Source organism: Trachurus japonicus, chromosome 21 (assembly GCF_045865225.1).
Source record: "Trachurus japonicus isolate A0001 chromosome 21, Traja_1.0".
In the NCBI taxonomy this organism is placed as follows: Eukaryota; Metazoa; Chordata; class Actinopteri; order Carangiformes; family Carangidae; genus Trachurus; species Trachurus japonicus.
The window spans coordinates 11,352,626-11,376,811 of NC_140927.1; the positions used below are offsets into that span (position 1 = coordinate 11,352,626).

General features: G+C 41.7%; 2 protein-coding genes across 4 annotated transcripts in view; both read right to left on the reverse strand.

The window, feature by feature from the left end:
* Positions 1–11,359, reverse strand: part of epb41l5 (erythrocyte membrane protein band 4.1 like 5) — a 33,304-nt gene extending 21,945 nt beyond the window's left edge. For both annotated transcript variants that reach the window (XM_085764640.1, XM_085764639.1), the window contains exons 1-7: positions 11,171–11,359; positions 9,759–9,970; positions 4,744–4,848; positions 3,566–3,608; positions 3,254–3,332; positions 2,813–2,857; positions 999–1,051 (exon numbers count right to left, since the gene is read on the reverse strand). In XM_085764640.1, coding sequence (XP_085620766.1) covers positions 999–1,051; positions 2,813–2,857; positions 3,254–3,332; positions 3,566–3,608; positions 4,744–4,848; positions 9,759–9,938 — 505 coding nt within the window. In that variant the 5' untranslated portion in view covers positions 9,939–9,970; positions 11,171–11,359. The remainder of the gene's footprint in view (positions 1–998; positions 1,052–2,812; positions 2,858–3,253; positions 3,333–3,565; positions 3,609–4,743; positions 4,849–9,758; positions 9,971–11,170) is intronic.
* Positions 11,360–12,733: 1,374 nt separating this feature from the next.
* Positions 12,734–24,186, reverse strand: part of ptpn4a (protein tyrosine phosphatase non-receptor type 4a) — a 62,483-nt gene continuing 51,030 nt past the window's right edge. For both annotated transcript variants that reach the window (XM_085764638.1, XM_085764637.1), the window contains exons 17-27: positions 23,989–24,072; positions 23,726–23,782; positions 23,183–23,339; positions 22,000–22,166; positions 21,515–21,605; positions 21,245–21,306; positions 20,238–20,384; positions 19,254–19,382; positions 17,650–17,798; positions 17,086–17,221; positions 12,734–17,000 (exon numbers count right to left, since the gene is read on the reverse strand). In XM_085764638.1, coding sequence (XP_085620764.1) covers positions 16,599–17,000; positions 17,086–17,221; positions 17,650–17,798; positions 19,254–19,382; positions 20,238–20,384; positions 21,245–21,306; positions 21,515–21,605; positions 22,000–22,166; positions 23,183–23,339; positions 23,726–23,782; positions 23,989–24,072 — 1,581 coding nt within the window. In that variant the 3' untranslated portion in view covers positions 12,734–16,598. The remainder of the gene's footprint in view (positions 17,001–17,085; positions 17,222–17,649; positions 17,799–19,253; positions 19,383–20,237; positions 20,385–21,244; positions 21,307–21,514; positions 21,606–21,999; positions 22,167–23,182; positions 23,340–23,725; positions 23,783–23,988; positions 24,073–24,186) is intronic.

A 24,186-nucleotide genomic window follows, 5' to 3' on the forward strand; every position in this document is an offset into this window, starting at 1 on the left:
AGTAAAGACGTGTTGTAATTTTTTTAAACCACAGAGGCAAGATTTAAAAAAAATCTTGTTGCCCTTTTAATGATTAATAAAACACAGCTGCCCTTTAAACCACGCACCTCTCAACTACCCCTCAACCTCTCCTGTGGTGAATCTGTAACAGTTGTCAACACCTCTTCAGCTGGCTCCTCTGCTCGTAAATCTTTGCAGCTCAGCAGGCGGTGCCGAGCCCATTCACAATGAATAGCGGCCTATCACTCTCTAAGAGCCCATCAGCGCGTTAATGCAGAGGAGCAATGGCTCACTGCTAACGTTCTTTTGAAAAGTTGGGAGTCCCCCCCCCCCATTTAAAGTAGTATGGGAAATCACATCTCAGCTATACCACTAAAGCTACACCACTCCTCTGATTTGCAGTCGTATTGTGGTGGAATGGTTTATGTGCGCCAGTGACCATGGCAGCGATGTTGCCAGGAACGTCACTCAAAGCGGATGGTGATTCACAATGACACCCATGGCTACTGGGAAAAGATCAAGGGTAATTTTCATGTGTAGGAGAGACACAAGGGTCCTCTCTGGCAGCTGGACTTGTGAGCACATGGCTCTGTCAGGTGAGCGTATTGAGATGGCGCGATGTGGTTACATTCTGTTACAGGCTCACTGGCTACAAAGTCACCGTAGAGCTTGGGAGAAATGTCTGTTGGGCATGTGGGAGGGTTGTAACAGATTCAAGGTACGTGGACAAAAGAAACCAGCTTTTAGAAAAAGGATTACTTCACTGCAGAAGGAAAAAACACTCTCTGCTCCAACGTGTTTGGCTCCCACCACGGTGGTGCTGTATTTTTGCTACGCAGGCGTTCTGTGCAGAGATGACAGCATGCATCTCAACACTGCAATGCAATGCATTCTGCACTGCTACAAACATCACATCTAGAGTGTCAGCTGTTGGAAAAGGTGATTATAACTACAAAAAAAACAAAGTTGGAGAGATCCTGGATACCTGCTGTGCTTACCCTGTAGTGAGAATGCAGCCAACTCCACTGCTATTTCAAATGGACACTCTAGCCTGAAAATACAGACATGTAAGAGTCAGTCACAGTTTAATGAATAAAACACACACCTCTAACTGAGGTCTGATGGTCTCTACCACTTCCTCAAAAATAAAAAAAAAGTGAATCTCTTTGTAATAAAAAACCTACAACTAAAGAACTACAGTACAATCCCAGTCTAACTACTGTTAATAAATCTATTCTGTACACCAGCATGTAATCCTATAAGCCTCTTCAAGTAAGATGACCATGACTACCAACACAAATGATGGATTCAAGTTTTTAACCAATCATAAAGCAAGTACAGTACATTGTGTTAGTTTAGTGATTTAGCCGAGTTATTTGTGTGAAATAGCAAATGCAGCACAAACCAAAAATGATTGTACACGAAGCAGTAATATCTTGACATAAGCTAGCACTGAGCATACTGGAAGAAAGTTTAATTGTTAGTGTCTCCCACCCTGTGATAAGCTGATTATCTGTTCTCGTCTGCTCTGAGGCTGACTACTTCTGACAGCCTATGAACAATCAGACTGGATACCCATTCAGAAGTTGCTACTTCACTTTTCTACAGCTTTGCCATAAAAAAATATTTCAGGGATTTCCTGATAGTGTAGATCAATCAGATGTGCCTTTCAAAAATGGAATATAAAATTACTGGTGCATGACAGTGTAGCTAAAGCAACTGCTGGTATCACTTAACTCATTGAGTGCCGCGCTCCTTTCCAAAGTTTTAGTCAAGTGTACCGGCAATTTAGACCATTTTTGACGATTTAAGTAGAGCCATAGTGTATTCTATATTATTGCCACCAACACATACTCTAGCTCATTTGAAAGGTGAAACTTTATGCTTCAAATGGCCACAAACCGTTTGTTTCTACGTGCCTCCATTCCTGAGAAAAGTCAAGCTAAACATGGCTGGGTTTCACCAAAATCCCTCCTTTTTTTCTAGAAAAGGAGATACAGCGTCTTTTATGAAAGGTGCTCTGTTTGTGCCTGTTGCTCTTCTGACACTCGCATTTCTGGATCAAGGGGCTCGTGTAAGATAAATATATACAACAATTGTTGTTCTATTCACAAAACCACCATCGGGGGCGGGGGCGCCACTAAACAACAATAACACAGACGCACCGTGCCGTGTCACAGCCTCTCGCCGCGGAACGCGATGGTGTCTCGGCCACAGCAGCTCGGGAACACCGGTCCCACCGGTGGTCGCGGTCCTTCTGTGGTACGGGTCGGTGGTACCGGTCTGCTTTGGCCCAGAGACCATCAGATTTTACCGCGGGAGGACCTTGGGGAGGACACGGTGTTGCTCGAGATGAAAACCGGGCGGGACTGTCGGCTGAGAGCTTCCTGTTTCGGCTCCGAGCTGCTGGAGCCTCGCGGGTGAGAGCGGAGCAGCTGCTGCATCCACATGCAGAACTCCGTTTGCAAAAGCCAAGTTATGATGAAAACTTCCAGATCATGAGCTGTCATGAGACTTTGATCGTCATCTATTTCAGTTCTGCTCGTCGTAGAGTCCCCAAATTTACACATAATGTGTATTAAAGTGTCTATTTTCATAATTTAAAAAAAAAGCAAAAAACGTAAAATCTCGTTTTTGGCACTCAACGCATGGGAACGAAAAACAAGAAATTACGTGGTTGGCACTCAATGAGTTAAACTGTGCACTGGTACAATGTTACTGACATGCCACCATCAAGTCTTGTGGTAAACTGGATAACAGTTACTCATCAGTCATAATTTAATGGTTGTTAAAATGCAGGGAAATGACTTACTTGCCACTGAGGATGTCTTGTTTTAACTGTAATACAAACAAGTATCTGAAAGTAAAACACAACAATATAGTTAAAGATGAAATGTGACTAAATCTGGCAATTTTATAGGACATGACACAAGAACAATCACCTATGCCAAACTGTTTGTGTGAATGACTAAACTAAATCATGTTTTATTTTGGAATTTATAGTTGAAAAAAAAACAATGCTTTCGCTACCAGTTCTTTGATGATATGAGTGAGTTAAATCAACTCTGCAGGAGGCGTCCTTATTATGTAACCAGTAAAACACAATCACATCACAATATTACTTTACTGTTGTGTTCCAGTTCACACACACTTATTGCAACAAAATAAAATCCAGACTTTTTGAGATGAAGAGATTGAAGATATGAAGAACCCTAACAGTGTGTCTTAGAGAAAGTGAGCCACAGTAACTTACCTCGTGAGCTCTTCGTGTAGGTTGTTTGGTTCTGAAGAGTAGAACTTCACTCTCATGTGAAGGCAGTATGGTGGGCCGACTGAACAACACATTCAAATCAAGTCAATATTATCAAGTGTTACTATACTGTACATTAACAATGAGAATGTAATAACCAAAGTGCCAGGATTAAATAATAAACCTTGTATAATACAATGTATAACAATACAGGGAGAACTGTTCTGTTCCCTGGGTTTTGATATAGAGCAAGAATGTTTATATGTTCATAGAGGAAAGAGGAAATAGGTTGAGGCACAGCCTCTGTGTACTTACTTTTCACTTGCTTTTTGATACTTTTTGTAACATCAAGCCAATGCTGAAACAACATGAAGGATATTAGCAGTTAAAATAGTACAGGTTTGGTATCTAAAAATCAAATTTATATGGCATGTTGGATAATTGATATATTTTCCTCAAATTTCTGTCAGTGCTTCTAAGAGCCCAGAGTTTTCACCAAAGTTAAGTTCAGTATTTAAAAAATCTAATTATCAGTCAACAGCGATATTGTTTTAACCCCACCACTACACCTGTCTGCATTCAACATAACAATTACATATACCTATGAGCCACTGAATTAATTCACACAAAACAGATCATTGGGTTAAAGAAGGTGAAATTGGGCACATGGACACACAAACACATTAAAGTCAGCATTCTGTGTGTAATTCTCCTTGTTCTGACTCTACAAAGCACAAACACCGTCAAGAAGAGCCTGTGTTGGTTGGTAGTGTGTGTGCATGTGTAAGTTACAGAGAGAGACAGAGAGAGATAAGGGAGGAACTCACAGCACTCTCTGGTCTGCTCTCCCCCACATTCCTTATTACAGTCCTCCCTCCCTCTCTCCCTCTCCCTCTCTCACTCTCGTTCAACTTCAATTCAATCTCCCACCCGTTTTACTCTTTTCCTCCATCCCTCTCCTCTTTGTCCCTCCACTCTGCTTCATCTTTACTCTCACCAGCTCTCCCTCCCTCCATGGCCTTCACAGAGTATTAGTGTGAAGGAACAGGGTCAGTGTCAGACCAGTGACTTAAATCTCTTTGTCTGAGAGCCCAGCCTGACTCCCCGAGCTGACAAGAGTCCCATAACCAATCCCTTTAGCCCATTCACTGAGAGGGAAAGTTCTTTCCTCAAGCCTTCCACCAAATGGGTGAATAGTACTGAATTGGACTAAAATGGAAAGTCTGGATAAGAAGTGATCTGCCTGAAACACTTGGTGAAACATGAAATAATACTACTGAACAGACATAAGCACAGTTCATCTTCATGTTTTAATATTTTCCCACAACCGTTAACTATAGTAACGAAGGGCCCAATACAATTTGTTTATGTCATGTTGTGTGTGCAATATTTGTTGGATTGAACAGTGAATTTTGAAACAAACAAACAAAAAACACAAGCAAAGAGTATAAAATAAAAAGAGACAACTGTGTGAAGTGCATCTCCAAACCTACCGGCACTTGAGCCGAGTCCATGAAGCGCAGTCCGAAGTAGTCTTTCTCTACGATGTCCAGATGGTACATGATCTGGTCAAACAGCTCCTCTCCTTTGGCTTTTTTCTGAAACACACAAAGAGGAACATGTTCACATTGACAATTAATACTCAGGAGAGTCAGAGGATGGTTAATATATCAACCGAGTCCGGAAGACACTGGCATCCAAAAATCCCAAGGTTACATTACAGTGCAGGAATGTAGGAATGTGAAATATGGCTTTACTTTTCATGTTGACAGCTCTGCATGCTTAACCTGAGAAGGGTCTTTATTTTTTATTATCAACTGATCAATTTCTGCAATTCCCCACAGCCCAAGGTGATGTTGTCAAATATCTTTATCCAAGTGTCAAAATCCTACAGTTATTAGTTTATTATTTAAAATGATGAAAGCATCAAATCCTCAACTAGATGAAGCTGGAACCAGAAAATATTTGACATTGTTGTGTATAAAATTACTAAAATTATTACTTTATTATCTCAATAGTTCTCAACTCATTTTCTGTTGACCACAAAAAATGGATTAATTGCAGTTCTACAATTGATTGCTTTGATGAGGTAAGTTCATTTTTTTTTAACAGACATACAGAAATTCACAAGATCAAAATGTCCTCTGAAAACGGTCACACTTGCACTCTGCACCTCTTCATAAACCTGTTGTGTAAGTGGAGACTTTAGTTTGGTTTCAGTGTATTTGTTGTGTTTTGTATATTCTGGGTTTGAATATGGAGAGATAGGAGAGAAAATATCAGCGCTCAGTTTTCAGAGTATGAACAGGTGTTGCCCTTTCTGACCAAGCCGTACCAGTTACTGCCTGTGATCTGCTGCCTTCGGCTGGGAAACCTCTCCCTCACATGTACACTTCCTGTCTCTCACACACACACACACACACACACACACACACACACACACACACACACACACACACACACAACTTTCTAACCCCACTATGAGGCACAGTGACTGGGTTGTCATGGTAACCTGTGTTGAAGTGCCCCTGACGCCAAGGAGCTGAGGGAATTGGGGTGGCTGAACACGTCATGTGATCATCTGGTTCTAAGAGAGTGGAAAAGATGCAGGCTGCTGGATTTCTCTTCTCCTCCATCCATTTAGATTGTTTCTTATCATTCCGTCTTGATCAATTATCCATATTTGCTCTTGCACTAGAATGATCTGTGATGTTAATGGAGAGAATTGTTTTTTTTTACTCTTCCCTCTCTATTTCCGCACACCTTCTGCAGTGCAGTTGCAGAAATCATTTTCATGTCTTTTCCTGTGTTTTCACCAGCATCAAACAAAGTTAGAGAGCCACAACATCCACAATATTAAGCTAATCATGTCAGTCAAGTGACTGACTGACTGTCAGATAACCACTGTCTATGATACTGGAGTGGGATCAGGGCAACAACGTAGTAAAAAAACATTTCACCACTGGTGTGCAACCAGGTCGACATCAATACTGATTTATTTTTCTGATATTAAAATGATAAACAACGAATCCGTCACAAATCTAGGATCACTGGTGCCTTAAAGCTCTTTTTTTTAAATGAGCATGACTGAACACTGACCCTGACTCACCATAAGAGAGAGAGACATTCACACACTACGTAGAAAATATCTGCCAAAATCAAGGGGAAAAAAGCAAAACTATGAATGAGTAAAGGAGAGGAGCATGGTGCTCCAAAGGTTTCCCTGTGTCTCCTCCACACACTCTCTCTCACACTTGCACACACTTGCGCGCGCACATACACACACACCAAGAGCGCTCCTGAGCAGCTCAGGGGGGCTGGCCCCATGCTAGTTGGCATAGCTGAGAAGGCATACCGCACCCCTACAGTACCCAGGGAGGGAGAGTACAAAGGACTCATTGTGTGTGTGTGTGTGTGTGTGTGTGTGTGTGTGTGTGTGTGTGTGTGTGTGTGTGTGTGTGAGTGCTGCACCCAAAGCCTTGTTATAGCGCTTGCAGTATTGTTTGACTGTTTGCAGTCTTTGTGCTTGCCTATGAGCATACTGCTCTGTCCTTCAGACGCTCTGTCAGACTGTCAGATGGAACTGATGCTCTTCATCTACAGCCAGAAAACCAACCAGTGGAGTAATGCATTTGTATAAAAGGGCCAAGTAGTAGACTTAGGAGAGGCTTTACCTGACAGTACTACAACAACTAGCAGTTTTAGCATTGGTTGTCCAAAACCCGCCCCCCCAAAAACAGTCCTTCACTTAACCACAAAAGATAAGATAAAGCAGTCATCCATCTGTACTCAGTCATTCTTCAAGTCACACGCACATTTAAGTTTGTACTGTCTGCAAATACCACATACCAACACAAGGGACACAAGATGACCACATATACTCGCACTTCATCGGTTGCACTGTTAATGATCACAGTAAAAACTCTTGTATCCTTCAATGTGTCCTGGTTACCACAGCCAGATACAGTTATTATATCCAAGAGTTTCCGAACGTCAAAACCGGAAGCTGGTTTTGCTCTTCTGGTGGAATTGTATGTTTACGTTTCCATGGTTTCAGTAGTTGTCACAGCATGGTTGTATTATAATAGATCCATGCGTTTACCGCAGCTATGACACATGGATCTATTAACGCTGGCTTTTAACAATGGATGTCCATTTGTGTGATATCCATTGTTAAAGCTGGCGTGATGATTCATGCTTTTCACAGATTTTCAACGAAAAAAAAAAATGCATGCATTTACTGCGACTACTGAAACCATGGAAACATAAACATACAATTCCACCAGAAGAGCAAATCCGGCTTCCGGTTTTGACGTTCGGAAAAAAGGTGGATACAGTGCATAAATAGCATTGAGATAAATAATGAGTACACAATTGCACTTACAGCCATTCATAAATAATAATAATACTGTTCATAATGGAATAATATCTATTTTGCATGAAAAGTAAAACATATACCTTTGGTCTGGGCCACACATCTTGGGTGGTGAGTGGCGGGGCGAGGAGAGGGAACTAAATACATTTAAAGAGTGAGAATCATAAGGTAGTGTGGACATAGATGCTGCTAAACAGACGTATCCCTGGGAAACAGCTTTGGGTGGCCTTACGTACTATAGACACACACAGCTGGAGAGCCACAGTGTGTGAATGGGCCCTATTCACTTTTAGATCGTGGCTGTGTATTTACAGCCACTTGGACATCTAAACAGAAAAACAAACTGCTCTGTTTAGCAGGGGTTCCCCCACATTTCTGCCACCCTGAGTTAAATTGACAACTATCTAGCTGAAGAACAACACCGCATGATGCCAGACTGCAACAAGCAGAGCTACAGCCTTTGTAACCAACAACCAAGCTGCTATTTCCCAAGTCCTGTGGACAATACACTACACTTAAAGCAAAGGCAGACCATCACCAGAAGGCAGCATGTGCAAGGGTGATGTTTTTTTCTCAGAGAGTGTTTAGCTTAGTAAAAGGCCTGGCTGACACACTGATAATGGGAACCTGTGATGTTTTCCAGCAAACTTGCCCCGATGGTGTGTCTACTTATGTTCACACAGTGCCTGCAAGGACAGTTCTGTTACACAGCTAGTAGAGCATACAGTTATTGGCTAACTGTAAGAGCTAATTGAAGGAAGCCAAATAATGGTAGACATAGACAAGTCCTCTTTCCTTGATGTCCTCCCTTCCACATGTCTAGCCTAGTTGTGCTGTGAGTTTTCCTTATTACCTTATCACTTAGAAAGAGTCGAATGATAAGACATAAGGGTTTGCAGAGGCTACCTTTATCTGGGGGAGGGGGGGAAACAAAGAAAGCTCATTTGAAACCCAACACAGAGTTAGGGTAAGGCCCTACTGGAATGCATTCAGAAATTCAGTGAAATTTCAAAACCTTTATGTGCACCCGCTAAACGCCCGGGGAGTTTTAAAGGCATCAAAGAAAGCTTCTCGCTTGGACAAAAATAATGACGTCCATCCGTAAAATAGGTACTATAAAAATCTCTCTGCTCGAGTAAAAACAAAAGAGTGAGGGCGAGAGAGAGAGAGAAAGACAAACAGACCACGAGAAGAAAGACTGAATAAGAATATCATCTGACCTCTACACTGCACATACTGAGCTGATAGGAGGGATTTGGCGGGTCTTATGCTGTGTGATATCACTTCCAAGACGTGCTGAATAAAATACTTTCACGCATTCTTGTTCAATAAGCTGCTCAGGAATTCTGAAATGCTTGTCGGTTGTGGGGAATGGTCACCTTCCCGAGTCAGTTTGAGGTATAAAGAGAAATAACATTCTTAGTAGAGAACTAAGAGTCTAAACTAATAACAAGATACTTGATGTAAAATCCAAGGAACAATTCCTTCTCTTCTCTTCTTCTGTCATCTTTGGGATATAAAGCCAGACAGCCAAGTTTAGAGATAAGAAGAAGATGCTACATTATTTTTTTCTCCCCAGCAGTGGCTTGGTGATTGATATAGAGACAAAAATGACACAGCATTAATGACAAGGACAGGACATGGAGCAGAAAGACTGAAGAGACAGTCAGAGACTGTGGGTAGGGTGGAGTTCTGCTCTGTGTCCACTTGGTGATGAGCCCAACATGTCACATGATATGGTCATGTGATTAAGTGTGTTCTCCAGAGAGGATCATGGAATTACAGGTGATCAGCAACACACACTCCCCACCCACACACCCACACACACAGGCTTAAAAGGACTGCTCTACTGACACAGCCATACATTGGCTACTAGTACACCTCATGTGCTTAATTGCTTCCCATGCTTAACATACAAAACACTGCTGGTAACGATTAATGTCCAAACCATTCAACATCTACTGAGCATTAAAGGTCCACCCTAACAACAGTGCATGCATACTTTCATACAAGTTTACATGTGATGTCTGTTTAATGGGTTTCTACTATATTTACTCTCCCAGTACACAAGTAAGTCCTGGTTTAAAACTGAGAGAGAAGAACTCAGAGCACAAAAACCTCAACTCTTCTTACCGGCAGGTCGACGCTGACGTCCGTCCCGTCCAGTAAGGACACACGGCAGGTGATGATAGACTTTGCATCCCCAGCAGCAGGGATGTGTGTTATGGCTCGCTGGGCCTCCCTTAACCGGGTTTTCTCTACATGTTTCCGGATGGAGCGTCGCCCCAGCGTCCTGCGCAGGAAACTCAGCATGATGGTGGAGAGGCTGGGTTACAGTACCAGACCTGCAGGAGATGAAGGGAGAGATTAAAACACTTGTTTCCTCTCTTCTTTCATTTCTGTTCTTCTTTCCCCACTAAATTTCTGTATTTCTGTTCTTCGGGTGTCTGTTTTTTCCTCTCTTTTTCCTTTCTTTCTTTTTTATATTATGACTAAATTGATCTTGTCATTCTGCTTTGTATCATCTGTGACTCTATGGCTGCAAATAAAAGTTTAAATGACAAAAAAGAAAAAGACTCTGAGAAAAAAAGAGGATAACTTTTGCATTTGAGGAAATATTATAAACTAGATCAACAGTACTACCAGAGAAACACAGATGCTCTCTGTTTGTGTTTTCAAGACTGAGCATCTGACCATTTAACAGTGTCGAAGCAGGTGCATCATCGATATCACATAGCCCTACAGAAATAACATCAGTATGAAACATGTTGGGTCCAATTGAGCTTAAACTTGAAGGTTGCTGCTATATCACACACGTTTAGTCATGATTATATGTTATAGTAAGACTTCCTAGTGAATAAAATATTAAAAGTTCAAAGACTAGGAGTTAAAAATGAAGATATACAACCACGGTCATTACCTCCTATGAGGTCACTCGGGGTTCTTGTGTTTCCGTAGTAACCGTCACAGGTATTTGTTATAACTGATAGTACACTGACAAGGCTAAACATGTCCTACAGATGAAATAATACTGCACAAAGCTACAAAAAATATACAGTTGGATGTACAAAGACGAGGTTTGAGATTACACACTACCGTGGTTAGCTTAAAGGAGAAGTCGCTATGCTCGACTCCTCAGATGTGATAACTTTCAGCCAGGTCAGACAGAAAAACGGAGATGGCCGCAAGTTCCCGGGCTACCAACTTCGTCTAAAAGATAAAATACACTTAAAAAAAACATATTACATATCCACTGGAAAGGATATTGATAAAATAAAAACACAAAAATAGAGCCAGCTGCATTTAAAGTCTGCTCGGGCCTGAGGTACCTGGTGTAAAGCAAAAGCAACAGGTGTCCGCTTGTTTTAATGTACGAGCTAACCGTTAGCAATGAACACACGAGAAACGTTCTCACTCCGACCGCGCAGCGCTGCCCCGCACAGCAAATCAAACGCCGCCTTTAGCTCCGAGAGCTGGATCAGACAGACACTTGCTCCGCAGCCACTTGTGGCTCGGGGAGGACGCCTGGATGAAGAGATACTTACACAAACCTCCTGGTATGAAATCACCGCGAAAACACGTCTGCTTGCATTGCAGACAATTAAACAGCAACCTCGTACATGTCCATAGTTTGTAACTTGTTTCCTTGTTTCTACTTGTTCTTTTATTCCGGCTCGTTGCCCCTGCGGGATAATTTCCTCCCTGGTCCCAACAAAAAATAGGAGGCAAAGCTCTCCTCAGGATGTGACGTCACCATAAATCCCCAACAAAACTTGATTAGCATTTTTAAAGCGACAAACCTGTTTTCCTTTCTTCTGTCTTTTAGTAAAATTGTGCTCTTCGTGATTGTCTTTCCCAACGTAACGCATACAATACACATACAGCCATTAATTCATGACAGTGTCTCGATGCCATTTAAAAACTTCCAGTGTTAGCCGAGCGGCCTCCTCTTTTTTCTTTTTTTCCCCCTTGAATTTCAGACGCACAGTTCGGCCGGGCTCCATTTGATGGCAGCACCCCCTCCTGGATAGTATAAGATTAATGATTTGATCTTGCTTGGGCATTACGAGTAAAAACGGCAGGTGTAATCATAAAACAGTGATAATTTAAGTGTATTTTGAATCCAGAAACAGAGCTCTAGCTGTAGCTTATTCTGACCTCTCACCTAATTTCCAAATTAATTGTGAAAGATTAATACTCTGTCTGTAAACTGTGAAGTCTATTGTAGGCCTATTAATAAAACAAATACGTCATAGTGTAGCCAGGAATTGGTTGATGACTACAATTTATGTCCTTTTAACAATTTCCCTTTGGAGAATAATAAAGTAATTTGTATGACATCTAAATTGTTGTTATACTGCCTAGAAATATGCCTTTACTCTGCAACACAACACTAGTAATCTCCTCCTGACACAGTAGACCACATCTGGTATAGCTAGCCTACATAATCCAGCTGTAGTTGACATCTGTGCACAGAAACAATAAAGAAGACCTACTTAAATTACTGCATTACCACAATTTTTTTCCACTTTGGGGCTTCAAAGGGTGCAATGATAGCACCCTTTGCTCGATAGCATAGCACCTTTATTTAAAAAAAATGCTGAGATCAAAAGTAGCCTACTTGCTTCCATTAACTCATGTCACACTTACAAATCTATATGGTTGGCTTGAATGCAACACAGAGGGAAAGCTGTATAATGGGGTACCCATAGATTTTTTTCTTATTTTTCATTCACAACTCTGAATTGTTTATGTTCTTTTTCCCTTTGGATGTCCCTCATAGCATCAGTGTGTTTGTCTTCTTTGGAGCCTGGCATTACAGATTTCGCACTACAGCCACCTCGTGTAACTAATGGCTTCACTCTATGGTAAAACTTACAATTCAAAAATCTAAAAATTAAAGTTATTTCTATCAGATTCTTTTGCATTGCTGCGTCTCATCTGCTCACTCTATGTTGCCCAACCTCACTTTTACAGTGTGGAAAAGCAAGTAGATCTGAAGCCATGTCTCCATGCTTTGACAGACAAGCTTTAATTGTTCACAATCAAGCTTATAGACATGTCCAAAGCACCGTAACACCATGATACCAAAAAGAAACAAGCAACTGAGGACAAAGGTTTTTATGACACAGGAAGGAGTTAACCAAGGGTATAATACGGTAAAACATTTCTCATTATTTTGTGTTCATTATATATACACTTGCTGTTATAGATTATTAGACGTTTCAAATAAAACAAAATTTTTGAAGTAGCAGTCTTGAAATACACAACATTTTGTGTCACATTTGAATCATTCAAAGGAAGAAGAGAGAGAGAAAAAAAATCAAAAATAAAAACAAATTCTTTCTGCTCACAAATGATTTTCCCTTTTATTTTAAAGATTTTTTTTTCATATACAACATTGTATTTACATGGTCTAGTATTATTTACACAAAATTAACAAGTGGCACTGTGTAGTTAGGAGTTCTTTTCTTTTTCTTGTTCCCTACAGGTGTCTTATCTTTAAACAAAATAAAATGATAAATAAAAAAAAAAGACTCAACTCATCAACAACTCTTTTTTAACAATGCGTTATGTCTCCAATTTTTTTTTCAGTAGCACTACCTGCCACTAAGCCTTTCTACAAAGTGCTGTCCTTTCCCTACCCAACTAGAACTGTTTTCATCTTTACAAAAATACAACTAACCCACAACCTCTCTACGTCTGGTACCCTCCAAACTACCTTTGATCAGTACCCTGAACACACAGACAGTACCAATTATGTGTCAACATCAAAACACTTTGAACACAGACAGCTCATTGCTGAACATTTTGCGCAGATGGAAATTCTGGCAGCCCTGACTGATCAATTATTAACTTTTCACTGCAGCGCCAGTGTTTTGTTTTCTCGTTAGAAATTGACCAGGCATTTTTGAACTTCAATTTAAGTGATAAACGATTCTGAGTTTGTGGTATTTTGATTTGATCAGCCTGGTTGGCAAATACAAACACTGATGGAAAGAAGCCACTGGGGGATGGATAGTTGTTGTTGATTCGATTATAAGCTCATACACGTTGGGTCTTTGAAGAATTAGTAACTGTCAATATATTAAAAAAAAAAAAAGTTAAAAAACCAGCAAAAACGGTCAGTCATTCACTGGTTGGCCTCAGTTTGTCCTTCTGGGGAAAACAAGCTGTTTGAAACTGCACTACTGTACCCATGGTAATTTGCTCAGATGTGTCATTCGCCTCAAGGCCATGCAGAGAGAGCAGGATCCATGTATAATGATCCAAAAGAGAGGCATCAGGGGGAAAACAATGAGTAGAATGGACTGTGGATGTTGCGTGGGCTCTGAAATAATGACTGATGTTGCCTGAGAGAAGGAGTTCTTTGGGAGAGGGATGCAACACAGGAGAGGTTTTTAAAAACACAGAGTGAAGAGAAAAAGCTGTTTCTAGGTTTTTTCTTCCCACCTCTACATGCGGCAAAAATATGATTCAGCTGTTTGAAAGGGAGGTATGAGAACAGTTTGAATTGTCTCACAGGCAGCGGTTCAAGCCTGACATAGGAAGAAATGACTCTCCAAGATGGCCCTCTTTGCATTTTTCTTCCAAAAACTTGAGATCAGGTTAAGATTAGGTTTATGGCTTTATGGCACAACCTTTCATTCCAGTTAACGAACAAGCAGGCTTAGATCAGACAGCTAACAAACTATATTTGAGAGGGAGAGGTACAGAGAGAGATAGATAAAGACAAATCTGAGTACACACACACACACACACACACACACAGCAGTAGGTTTTCCAGCAGAGTCCATTGTAGGAGCCAATGACAGCAGGTACTGAAGCAACCGATAGGAAAACTATCTCAAATTATAAACAGGCTACACTCTATTCCATACCGCTACGAAAAACACGTCGACAGGGTGACCTGTACTTGGATCAAAAAAAAAAAAAAAAAAATGTCAACAACAAATCAAACTGATGCTGGGCTTTGTGAATTAAAAATACAAGTCCTCATTTAGTCTCCTTATCACTCGTTAACACATCATCTTGGCTTGAAAACAACATGTGCCTTAAAAATGATAAAATACCACTGGGAAAGATCAATTGGATTCCAAAAAGAAAAGAAAAAAAGATAAGGTATTGGTTGAATTTTCTGCTTGTGCTGCCTCTTTGAACTGTGAACTGTTCCCTGGCAGACACACACTCAGATAAAAATAATGAGCAATCATTGGTTTTATGCTGCGTTTCAGCGACCTCTTGGCTCTACTGGAGCTTAATTAACAACAAATTTGTCTAGCTGATTTTAATGTTGGGTCACATTAATTGCTCACATTAAGCAATAAGCCATGAATCTTTGTCACTGTACGTGGGTTTGTTCCATTTTACAGGTCACAAAAGTCTCTGGATGTAAATTAAAAAAAAAAAAAAACGTGGTGAGGCCAATGGAGGGAGCTATAGTTCAGTTTTTACTCTTCACACAAAGGTTGAGGTCAGTTCACCGTCAACTCGGCAAGCAATGTCTCGGGTGAAATACGAATACTGATTGCATAAAACTTCCAGCAGCTTTCAACCACTTGAGAACTAATAAGTTAAACTGGCGTCTGATCATATGACCCCTGTTTGTTTGTAGCATAATGACCTGTTAATCAAGTGGATCAACATTTACTGAAAGTCTCCTGGTCAAGTCTGAGTGGGGCTTTGCTAGTGTCGGGCTCAAGGACACTTCAGCAGGGACTCTGCTGCCCACTCTGTCTGTGAACAGCATATTTCATTGAAATGATTAACTGAGTATGAATTTGAAGAAATACATGAACTGTCTTCAGCCTTGTTTTTCTTTTTCTTTTTTCTTTTAGCTTTATCAACAATGACAGCTGGAAAATAGCTTTGATTGTAACAGTGAGACCATGTGTCTACTGGGCCATTGTCTTTGTTTTCTTTTATTGAATTAATTTCAGTCAAGACTCAAAAGTTAAAAGATCTTTCACAATTTCATTCAGTGGGATGTGTGGAGTCACAGAATCGACAGTAGCTGCTGTGACTGGTACAGAAGTGACAGGGAGGTTCCCAGTAAACACAAGCCCTGAGGATTGTAAACCAGTTATATTCCTCACCACACCAAACGACGGCCACTTCAGAGCATGTGTGTCTGTAAGCTCAAAAACACAGCACAAAGCAGGATGAAGTATCCAACTCACCACAGCATTGAACAAGAGGTGAGATACAAAGTGCTTTCAGCTGTCCATCTGTCAGTCTGTGCTGTCAGAAACTTAGACAAGAAAGCCGAGAAAGATAAAAACCAAGTACAATAAATTAAATCACTGTTTTTTTTTTCCACAAAAAAAGCAAAAAAAGAAATAAAGAAGTAGTTAGAAGAAGAGGAATCACACTACTTTACTACCTAAGATTTAATCGGGAAAGCATGAAGCTCTAGACTCATACAAACAAAACATATAGCTTTTTTTTTTTTGTTCAGTGGACAGGGTTTGACACAAACTAAAACACAATAAATACTCTTTCTGAGGAACAAAAGATAAGGTATATCTCTTAATCAGCTAAAAGGACACTAAAAAAAGGCAGGTCCGTCTGGCAGACTCGCTCAGAAGGGGACAGGGCGACCCTTAGGGTAAAAAAAAAAAAAAAAAAAGGAGGGGGTGGTGGGCGGGGCTCCCCATCCATGGGGGCAGCCCTTCCCCTTCATACATATGGCACTACAGCAATTCCCCATCCACATTTTATTCTCTTATACTTTTCTCATTCTTTGTATACTTTTTTTCTTTACCCTGAACATACAATATCCCCTAATGGTACCTAGTCAACAGCTGGATTTCTTTTTTCTTTATTCTATCTTGTCCATAATTTTCACGTTTGTTTGTTTGTTTGTCTTTTTTTTCCATTTTTGTCCGCGTAAAGTGCAACAGTGCTTTTGTTCTCTCCTCCGGCCGCCTGGCCTCTTCCTGGTGACCCCTGATGACCCTCAGGGGTCAAAGGTCACAGGTTAGCAGTATCAGGCTCAGGGTTCACGCTGGTCTCACTTGTCACGCTGGTGGCGCTCGCGACGCTCGGCTCCTCCACTTCTTCCTCCTCTTCTTCCTCCTCCTCCTCCTCCTCGCCCTCTTCCGTCACTTCCCCCACCTCCAGCATTTCTACCTCCTCGTCGTCGTCGTCCTCTTCGTCCAGCCCTCCCTCCAACAGCTCCACCGCCGCCGCCTCACCCTCCTCCATCGCTGCCGTCTCTTCCTTCTCTTCTCCGGCCTTCTGCTGCTCTTTCTTGTCCTCCTCCCTCTCGTCGTTCACCTTCTCTCTCTGCTGGTAGACCACGGTCTTGACCGGTTTGACCAGACCTTCCTCGTAGACTCTCAGGATGGCCTCGCACACAAAGCGGTACTGGCTCTGTTTGAGAGAAGCAGAGAGACGTTCAGCTGGTGGTTTAGACCGGTTGAGAGCAACTGCCACACAAATGGCTGTGGCTACTTACAGGTGTTTGTATCATCATGGCCCTCTGGTCTCTCATTGTCCTGACGATATCTAGAGGATACACCGGCTGACCGCACTCCATTAGACACAAGGCTGTCTCCATGGTAATCAGAACCCCTGTCCGACCAATGCCCGCACTGGAGAAAAACAAAGCATGGACAGAATTAAGTGTTGAGCTACAAGTGCAACAAACAGTGTTGAGCACAGAGAAGTGGAGGTGTTTAGGGCTGCCCCCTAATAGTCGTCATTTTATGGCGATTAGTCGACTAATCGACAACCCAGGGAAACGTCTGTAACAACATCCGAAAAAGTCACTTTTGACAAAAAATAAATAAATAGGGACCTGTCGTTCTGTGCTAGCGAATGTCACAACTTCCTGCATCTGGCCCTTCAAATTAAAAGCCTGTAGTCTTTCATATACAGTTCAGTCATATTGATTTTGACATAATTTTGACAAGACGCGGCTCAAAATGTTTTTGTTTTTTTCTGCGACCAATCGACCAATGAAATTTTGGTCGGCAAATGATTTTTTTTCGCCAGGATTCACACAGTAACTTCACTGTACCTGCAGTGTACCACCATTGGCTGGTCCTGTCCAGCCCGTTTTGTCCGTACCAGGGCCACAAAGTCCAGGAAATCGGTGGAGTCGTCAGGAACGCCATGGTCTGGCCAAGCAAGGTACTGAATCTGAGTAAGCTCTCTCTGCTGCTCACTCTGAACACGCACACAGACAGGGGAAAAGAAAAATACAATTACACCATAAACCATATTACATTTTCATGTACTGATTTTCAAAAAAACCTCTCTGAGGCCCTTGTAACAAACAAAGGGTATTCACTCCCTCCTCGGTCGAGACCCCAGCTCAGTACAGAAAGAATTATTCTCAAATATCACTCATACTTGACCCGATACAGGTCACTGTATTTCATGAGGGCAACCTCCAAGCATGTCTGAATGAGCTCTGTGTCCCAGCAAGAGCCTGCATGGTCACCTCTTTTCAAGAAATGATGGCCTTTAAACATGTTATGAAACAGGAAGCGTGAATAACAAACAGTGGTTTTATTCTGGACCACTGGACCATTTGGTAATTCATGCCGCAATTTCCCATTTTGTGAAGCATACTGATGATAGTGTTAGTGCTAATTTTATATTTCTGCATCAAACTATAAATAAGCATGACACACACTTCCTCTTTTCTTGATTTGAGGACGAATGAAAGAAAGAGAAACCTGACAAAGAGAAGAGTGTAGTAGGATAACACACACACACACCCTACGGCAGAAAGCAACTACTGACCACTGTTTATGTGCGTCTCATAGCCCATGCTCCTCTTTAACATACTGCCTCGCTGCATTGCCATGGTAACCCATCTATCTCCATGGCAACAATCACAGGCAGAGGAGAATGCTAATTGCCTCCTCTACAGCCATACACTTGAAAGGTCATGATACAAGGGCAGCACGCAGGGAGGTGAATCAGGAAAACACAGCCAGCAGGAAACAATGAGAAAACAGCAGGGAAATGTGAAACTCTTAATTAAAAAATAACGTTTAATTAGATGTTGTTCTTAATAGATGGCGTGTTGCATACTTTATACCACAGCCCAAAGTCAGGCACAAAGATTGATTTTGCTTATTTAAGAATAAAAGCCTTCAGTTTGGAGGCACGCTAACTAAAAGTTCACCATGTCACGCTGAAGTATGACCGGAGTCATCAGCAGCTTCAACATCACGGTGAAACAAACTCACATTTTCCATTTCAGTGTTTCAAACTATCATCATCATCCCACTCTCTGTTCCTCTGTTTCTGCTTTCTCTTTCTTTCTCTCTCTTATTTCAGCAATGTGACTGACTGGGGTGGTTTGGGTTGTCATGGTAACCAGATCCCAATACGTGGCCTGCATGCAGCAGCGGGAGCCAGAAAAAGAACAGCCCACACTGGTCACTATGGCAACACACCTACCCCGGGGTCCTCGGCAGCGCAGCCTTTCCTGAGACTCTGGTCCCTCTTTTCTGATTGGACCCGGGCTCTTTCACCCGTCAGCACACGCCCTCTCACTTTCACCTTTCCCTTCATTCTCCTCTGGTTTTACTCTCCAGTTTGTCCTTGTTTCACCTCTCTCATTATGTGCCTGTGGATGACACCGTGTGTGTTTGTGCGTGCGGTTACCTGCGTGTGTACGAGAGTCATCTCTCGGACCAGGAAGGCGGCGTTGCCCTCTTCGTTGTGGCAGGTAACCGCAAAGTTTCCATAGGTGGTGGTGCTGTCTGGGTTGGGCCAGTACTGGTGACACTTTACCTATGAACATGGACAAAGCATTAAGTTTCCTGCTCTGGTTTGCTACAGTGTCAGCATCTCTCTCAATTCCCTCGCAGCTATTCAGAAAGTCATCCTTTCTTTGCAATAGATCTGACTAACAAGTTTATTGCACATGCAGTGAATCCAGAGCATCTGGATTCACTTTAAACCCCCTGATGTTAGTCCGGATTCTCACATTTGTTGTCACGGGACCCAGAACTTACACATTTGCAGCCAAGCTTGTTTGAGGCTTACTTTCTTATAACTGTATGTACTGTTTTATATTCACACCTACTTTAATGAATAATAAATCTTGATGCATAGTTTTCACTGTTGAGTTGAGTGAGATAAGACAGAAAGACAGAAAACCAGGGATTTCTTTGAAACTCTCTCTGTGGGACAGGGTGTCTCACCACAAAGGGTTTCAGCTGCATTTTCAATTGTCCATCTTACACATGTCTAACAGAAATGAAACTCTCTTTTTAATCAACCCAATTGTCTAACACGCATTTTACTTGCACCACAAGCCAGCAAGCGCCACCCAAAGCATATTTTTACACTCCGAGTCCATTTTCCTGCATTTTATGCACATGCCTACAGTGATTGTGTAATGGGCTCTGAGCCCTGCCAAAATTAGGGTGACCTACAACTTCATACAGTGCCTGTGCGTGTTATGTGGAGCACTGGAGCGGCGGTTGCTGTTCTGCTTATGTGCTGCTCACAGGATGCCTTCACATGATAAAGCTGCATCTAGGGGGGTGCCATAACAGTAAAGGTCCCTGGAGATTCTGCAATGGATTTGGTAACATGTATGGTTTCCAGTTGTGGTTTTTAGAAAGAAAATGTCCAACATACCCGCCCCCTCTCGACCTGCGTAGTCAGCATGACAACCATGGATGAGCCCTGTTCCCAGGTCATTTGCCAGAAGTCGGGGCAGGTGTTGGGCAGCGGGCCCTGGCATGCTATGTAGCGATTTATCAGACTGGAGCCTGGAATCTCCATCTACAGAAAGACAGACAAAGACATCAAGATACAGAGGTATTACACTGCAAGAATCTCAATTTACAGCCTCTTTTCACTTGGTTAGATTTTGCTTTGTGTATTTTCACCAGTTTCAAATGAATCAAGTGTCTTTCAATCACTGATATATTTAAGTCAAGAGAAGTTTGTCCTTTGTTCAAACAAGCCTCTAAATGACTTACACGATCTGACCTTGTAACACTATCACAACATCAAAGTATGAACTGAACGTCACCACATGAAGAGATTAATACCAGTATAAACTGTGCATTTACGGTACTTCTTGAGTCACATCCTGTTAAATCAGTCAGCTTTCACTTTTCACTTCACGGTGGGGCACAAAAGAAGAAACACTCTTTAGAAATCCTCTCTAACTGTCAAACTTCAACTTTCACTGTTGCCAACTGCATAGAAATTGAATATCCTGGAACTCTACATTCAGCCCCCCACATTTATCAGAAACTAAATGAAGGAAGCAGCTGTACATCTTTTTACTTTCAACAATGCTTGGTCAATGTCAGATTAGATCAATGACAGATCTAATAAATGGAGGTGAAGAGAGAAATGTCCACGTTGAGTGCAGCTACAAGAAAGGAGAGACTTTTTAACATCCACTAGTTGCTGGTAAGTTAGAAGGACAAATGCTTGGCTGACTGACAAACCATGAAAGCTCAATGTCTGCCTCATAAAGCCAATGTGGTTAGTTCATTCACCAGTGTGGCCACCACAGTGTTTTCAAATCTGTTAACAGATCAGCCCACCCACTGTGCTTCAAATGAAAATGAAAGTGCAGAGATATTGATGCAAAGATGAAAGGACAAATCGAGGAGGCTGAAACTCACATTGATGTAATTTGCATTGATGTAGTCATCTGTGCTTTTCAGAATGACCCGCGTGGCATCATCTGTCAGAGGAAGGAAGGGGAGGAAGAGAGGGTAAAATTACAAATGGAGAAAGATGAGAACAATTTCACAAAGGAGGAAAGAATTAAAGCTTGAGAGGAAAACAGGTAGAGAGGAGAGAGTGAAGCGAAGTAGAAAAGATTAAGGCCGATCCATATTTGAACACAGAAGCCTGGAGAAATGAGGAAATGACGACGTGCGGTCACTTACAAGGAGAGATGTCTCTGTATCGATTTTTGGAAACGTTCTGAGGTAATTTGGCACACAGCATGGTCATCCCCGGCCTCTTCCTGTACAGTTGCTGTAAGAAAAGGAACACACATTCATATTAGTAATGTACAGCAACACATTTATTTGCCCTTGTTATGAATATACGCAGGCTTCTTGGCAAGTTCAAGTTAATAAAATTGCTTTGAAAACACACTCACACTATAAATACACACGTTTTTTTTGGAGCGCTGACCTTATGTGCAGTGTGTGTTTGTATTTAACATCTCTCTTCACTAATAGCACAACACTGAAACATGAAGCTGTTTAGGTGATGATGATCGAGGACAAGAGGTTTTTGAAACGAGGAGGAGGGGGAAAAAAATGTGTGACTCAGTAGTTTATTACTGAAAAGGAGTTTAAGTAATAACTACTGACTCATCTCTGTATCTCTGTGTGAGTCTGCTTATCTATGTGTTTCTCCTCACATCAAACTGTGCCAGTATGGCTCCACTGTTCAGGCCGTCCTTCAGTGTAACCATGGAGTCCCTCAAAGCGTGCTGATCCAGCTGGGTGGGGTCCTGGGGGGACTTCTCGGGGATGTACTGAAAATCTGGCTCCGAGTCCACCTTCTCCTCCACCACGTCATAGATGGCTGAATGGGAAAAGGGAAAGAAATAGGTCACAGGTTACATACACATCAGTGTTTATGCAAGCTGAGGCCCCAGGGGGGGCTGATGTATCTTCACGTATATAAAGAGAAACAGAGAACGACAATAAAAGCAGCACTAACAATCACAACCAATGCAATGCACCATAGCGATACACAGTGCAAATATTTATTTGCTTACACTTCCTCTACACAGTATGTGCCTATATTATGTAAAATCTAATGTGCATTTACAGGCATTCAGCACACTGATGCGGTCTTTGATGTAATACCGGATAGAATGTGCAAATCCCTCTTTGACCCAGTTAAAATATCAAGAATTTCCATGTTTCATCATCTTAAAAAGCTCCCCTCCCCGCTTCACTAATGCTGATTAAAGAAAATGCTTTGCTATCTTCCTACATGGAGAGCACATATAGATGAGATGTACCGAGAGTAAAATACACAACCTCATAAACCTCATTTGCAATTACAAAAATGAGACTGGGCAGCCCAGAGGAGACCGGAATCAGGATCCAGACTTGTGATCACACATGAAGCCTTTAATATTCAACTGTGGGTCACACCAGCTCTGTGTGATACACTAAGCTATGTATCACAATGTTTACAAAATGGAGATTCATGCACCACAAAATAAAAATGGGTCAACTCTTTCTAACATAGAAATTAGTTGTTACTAGATATTCACACAGTACATGTGTAACTGTCATGAAGCTACTGTAATACACAGTACTACTATCCATAGTTTGTCATCTATGGATCTTATACTGTATATATAGAAACACGACCTCTGCTAGGGAGGACCATGAGATGAGGTTAAAAGCTCAGGACAAAAACTAAGATGAGCCATTTATTTTAGACTGAGAGGCACAGTGGATATTAGTCTGACAATGGATTAAATTGCTCTGGTGATGATGTAAAGACTAAACTGGGACATGTGTCACTTGCACTTGTTTACATTAAAACATTTCACAGCACATCTACCGTTGTGAACAACTCACCATTCGGTCTGACCAATAGAATGAGCTCCCCAGAGTGGCTCTCACAGCTGGCCTTGATGAACATGACCACCTGGTCATGGGTGTGGTCAGAGATGTCCCGCCCATTAATCAAGACCACCTGGTCGCCTTCGTTAAGGCGTGGCACACACAGGTCAGCCTGGAAGAGAAGAGAAGAGAAGAGAAGAGAAGAGAAGAGAAGAGAAGAGAAGAGAAGAGAAGAGAAGAGAAGAGAAGAGAAGAGAAGAGAAGAGAAGAGAAGAGAAGAGAAGAGAAGAAAAGAGAAAGAGAAGAGGAAAAAGAGAAGAGGAAGAGAAGAGAAGAGAAAGAGAAAGAAAAAGAGAAAGAAGAGGAAGAGAAGAGAAGAGAAAAGAAAGAGAAAGAAAAGATGAGGAGGAAAGAAGAGAAGAGAAGAGACACAAAATTAGATAAATGAAAGACAGATTTCTTGAAATGTCTTGACAGGTTATGTTTTTAGTTTTGCAGAGGTGCAATTAGAGATCAGAGGTAGCAAATTTGAAAATACTTAAGTAGATGTCAACTTACTGATGTTCCTGGAGCTACTCTAGACACGATGATAGGCATCTTCTGGTCAGCTCCACCCTGGAGACGCAGGGAGACACATATTTAGGAGAGAGTAAACATTTTAGATGGAGAGTGTGGAAGATACAGATGGTGCTATGCAGCAAAGGTTTTGAAAAACTTGGCATAGAAAACATTCCAGTCAAAAATCAAAGGCTAGAATGGATGGATCCAAAGACCACCAACAGACCCTTTTCAGTGATGTCCCAGCGAGTATCCGCTCTCACCTTTACATTGAAGCCAAATCGTCCATGTTCATCAGGTCTCATCTTGATCAGGACCAAATTGTCATGAGGGACTACTCCATTTAGCTGAAAGGACACAGTTAAACACAGATACATCAAATTCTAGTCCTCTAGTCTAGACTCTAGTCCCTTTATGGAACAATAATAAGCAACACTGCATAATGGACAACATGGTTAAAA